Here is a 3,957-nt window from a genome sequence, read left to right on the forward strand (position 1 = left end):
TCTTACCCTGAATCAAAAGACTAGAGAAGATCTTTCCTCTTGAAAGGTCAATTCCCATACTCCCCCAGAAAAGTCAAATGTCAAAAATTTGAGTCAAGAAGCCCTGGGCTGGGCAGCTAGGTGGTACAGTAGATAGAGCACCAGTCCTGTAGTCAGGAGGACCTGAGTTCAAATCCAACCTCAAACATTTAATAATAATTTCATAGCTGTGTGACCTTGGGCAAGTCATTTAACCCCATTGCCTTGCCGAAGAAGAAGAAGAAGAAGAAGAAGAAGAAGAAGAAGAAGAAGAAGAAGAAGAAGAAGAAGAAGAAGATAGAAGAAAGAAAAAGCAGCAGCAGCAGCAGCCCTGGGCTAAGATTTAGGAGATATGAATTTTCACATTACAGGATTTGCTTTGAAACAAATTCCAGCCCAATGATACTTCAATATCTCTGCCATTTCCCCAAATTATTAATTATGAGGATTACTACTACCCTAACCCATCATCCAGTAATAAGAATCCTTGGATACCAATTGTGAGGAATTAATTTCCCTTTGCTTTTTATTATGTATATGTATTGTGTGTGTGTATGCACACATGTGCACACATGATTCATATCTGGCCATTGGAGCCAGTTGGTTCTGGAGGAGAAAGTGAGACTGGTGATTTAGAAGGAGTAAAAAAATCCAGTTCATTTACTTGTCATGGCACAACCCCTCTGATGTCATGGTTTTCTTCAAGAATGAAGACTAACATCATTCCCCACATCCATCAGACCTGCAATTTCAATGATGTAGAAAATTCCCAATGAGAAAATTCCCTTACCAATATAGCTAGACAACAACTCTTCACCCTAGAGACTTGGAGATGGGCAGTGCAGAGCTGGAAAGGGGAGAAAATGGTATCTGGAAAGGAGAGGTTAAGTGATATATTGATGGCAGTATTTTAGATTAGTCATTCTTGATTCCAAGCTATTATACAAACTGATAGGCACTTAGTATCTGAGGTTTTATTCTTTTCCCTCTTAAATCCTTCACTAAGACTACTGTCAAAATAATTTTCTTGTTTCCCTGTTCTGATTTAGTCTCTCTCTTTTGCACTCAAAAACCTTCAGAGAATCCCCATTGTTCATGAATAAATGTAAAACAAATTTATGTCCATTGTGTCAAGCTGTTAATTTCCTTTATAATTCTTTTCCATAGTTCTCATTCTGTTCCAATTTTTTTCATTATGCTCTCATTTCATTTAGAAAATCTTTTCTTAACTGTTTCTCTACCTTATTTCATTTTCAGGAATTATAGTTGAATCTGTTCTCATACTGCTTTTCTCTGAATCATTGCTTGTAGATATTTAGAAGTCATTCTCTTCTGAGTTGTATCCAGGCATGATAATAGCTTTTCATGAAGGGATTTATTATTTTTTTTACTCCTTCTGTCTAATTTCCATTCCTATAATTGCCCAAACTGAGTTCTTTGCCTAGCCACCAATCTCTTATATGCATTGCCTCCCTTATGGGAATGTAAATTTGTTGAGAGTAGGAATTTTTGTATTTGCATGATCAACATCTGGGAATGTGTCAGATACAAAGTAGCCATTTAATAAATTATTTTTCATTCAGTCATTTATAAGAATGCTAAAGACAACAAGGAGTTGAAACATTTTAATGAAAAAAGTTTTCTAAATTGACATCATACATTGAGCTATTTTTCCATCTTTTCACTACTAAGGACCTATATTAAATGTATAACCAAGGAATAGATCATTGGAAGGTAAGCAGAACTGGATCAAAGGAAAGATTTTGTTGAATTTGATAAACTTGGACTATAAACTTTAAATGACTCCTGTTTGTCTGAGTCACACTTTTGAGCTTCTGGGAGTAGAACTGTGTTTTTCTCCCTCAATTTGATGGTCTACAACTATTATTGCAAGGAATGTCAGATATTGATCTTGCTAAAACTTTACTGGATAATAATAGTAAGAGCCAATATTTATGTAACATCTGGGGACCCCTTTGTACTTCAAAATTAACAAGCAAGTCAAGTAATTTTTACTTATGTAAATCATATCTCAATATTTGGCATGTTATAAATTAAAAGTGATAAATTTACAATTTTTATCAGCTTTTTATTTTTCAAATGCACTTTTATCCTCTTCTCTGTTCCCATTTGTGTTCATGTATCTGAACATATGTACCCATCAATGGAAACCAAATAAAATTGCTAACCAAAAAGAAATATCAGTAAATACAAATCACTATTACTGTTTGATCCAATTGCTGTGACCGGTGTTCTTCCATTACTCTCATAGGTGACCAAGATGAAATAATATGGACAAGGGAAATTACACAGCTGTGACTGAGTTTATCCTGATTGGACTTTCTCAATACCCAAACCTCCAGATGTTTCTTTTTGTGATCTGCCTAGTGATGTACTTGGTGATCCTTCTGGGAAATAGCATCCTTATTATCATTAGTATCTTGGATCCCCACCTTCATACTCCCATGTACTTTTTCCTTGGGAACCTCTCTTTTTTAGATATCTGCTACACATCTGCCTCTGTTCCTCAAATTCTGGTTAACTTTATGTCTGAAAGGAAATCCATTTCCTTTACTAGGTGTGCACTTCAAATGTTTATGTCCCTTGGATTGGGGTCCACAGAGTGTCTGCTACTGGCAGTGATGGCCTATGACAGGTATGTTGCCATCTGCAATCCTCTAAGATACAACGTCATCATGAATAATGAACTCTGTATGCAAATGGCTGCTTGGACTTGGATTATAGGATGTCTAAACTCCTTGGTACAAACTGTACTTGCTATGGTGATGCCATTCTGTGGGAATATCATTGACCATATCAGTTGTGAAATCCTGGCTCTTCTTAAGCTTATTTGTATAGACATTTCCCTCAATGTGTTTATCATGACCATTGCAAGTATTGTTTTCCTAATCAGTCCTCTGCTATTCATTTTCTTCACATATGTTTTCATCCTCTCTACTATCCTGAGGATCAACTCTACTGAGGGGAGGAAAAAAGCCTTTTCCACTTGCTCAGCCCACCTGACTGTGGTAATCTTATTCTATGGGTCTGCTCTTTTCATGTACATGAAGCCCAAGTCCAAGGAATCAAAGACTTCTGATGAGATAATTGCACTATCCTATGGAGTGATTACCCCAATGTTGAACCCCATTATCTATAGCTTAAGGAACAAGGAGGTGAAAGGAGCTATGGAGAAAATTATATTAAGAAATCTATTCTTTAGAAAAATATGAAAAATATGCTCCCTTCTTTTGTAAGAGAGAATCATTGCTTTGCATGCAATGGTAGTACCGCTCTTCCTGGAAATATGTATGACTATGACAACAAAATAAATTGTGTAATTTTCACTTTTACATAGATAGTAAATATCTGAAGTACAGTATCTCTCAAATCATTCAGATTCTGTACTGCCTTGGCAGTTTTATCACTGTAGCCTGGGGTCTTTCATTAAAATAACTCAAATTCATTCAAGCTGAGTGAGCATGAGCTGATAAAAGTAATAAATTTCCTATTTCATAATATCAAATTTAGAGGAATTACTAGAAACTATTGTCAAAATACTTAAATTTCTCTATAATACCATGAAAATGCTATAAATCAGTATTGATTAAAGAAATGCAAATTAAAACAATTTTAAGATACCTTATACCAATCAGATTTGCTAATATGATGGAAAAGGAAAATGACAAATACTTGAGGGAATGTAGGAAAATTGGAACATTGATGCATTATTATTGGAGTGGTGAACTGATCCAACCATTTGGGAGAGTAATTTGAAATTATACCAAAAGGTGCAACTAAAGTGTGCATACCCTTTGACCCAGCAATATCACACTAAGTCTAATCCCAAAGAGATAGAAAGAATATTATAATGTTGTTATTAAAAACTGAAAAGGAGTTGGGAAAAATCTCAAGCAATAATTAGCAAGATAATTCAGC

The 3,957-nt window shown here is 35.2% G+C and overlaps 1 protein-coding gene across 1 annotated transcript; it reads left to right on the forward strand.

The window, feature by feature from the left end:
* Positions 1-2,309: 2,309 nt before the first annotated feature.
* LOC141494780 (olfactory receptor 13D1-like) lies at positions 2,310-3,251 on the forward strand. The gene has a single exon (XM_074195976.1). The coding sequence runs from the start codon at positions 2,310-2,312 to the stop codon at positions 3,249-3,251; it is 942 nt and encodes a 313-aa protein (XP_074052077.1).
* The last annotated feature ends 706 nt before the right edge of the window (positions 3,252-3,957 follow it).

The sequence above is a fragment of the Macrotis lagotis genome, chromosome 8 (genome assembly GCF_037893015.1).
Source record: "Macrotis lagotis isolate mMagLag1 chromosome 8, bilby.v1.9.chrom.fasta, whole genome shotgun sequence".
In the NCBI taxonomy this organism is placed as follows: domain Eukaryota; kingdom Metazoa; phylum Chordata; class Mammalia; order Peramelemorphia; family Peramelidae; genus Macrotis; species Macrotis lagotis.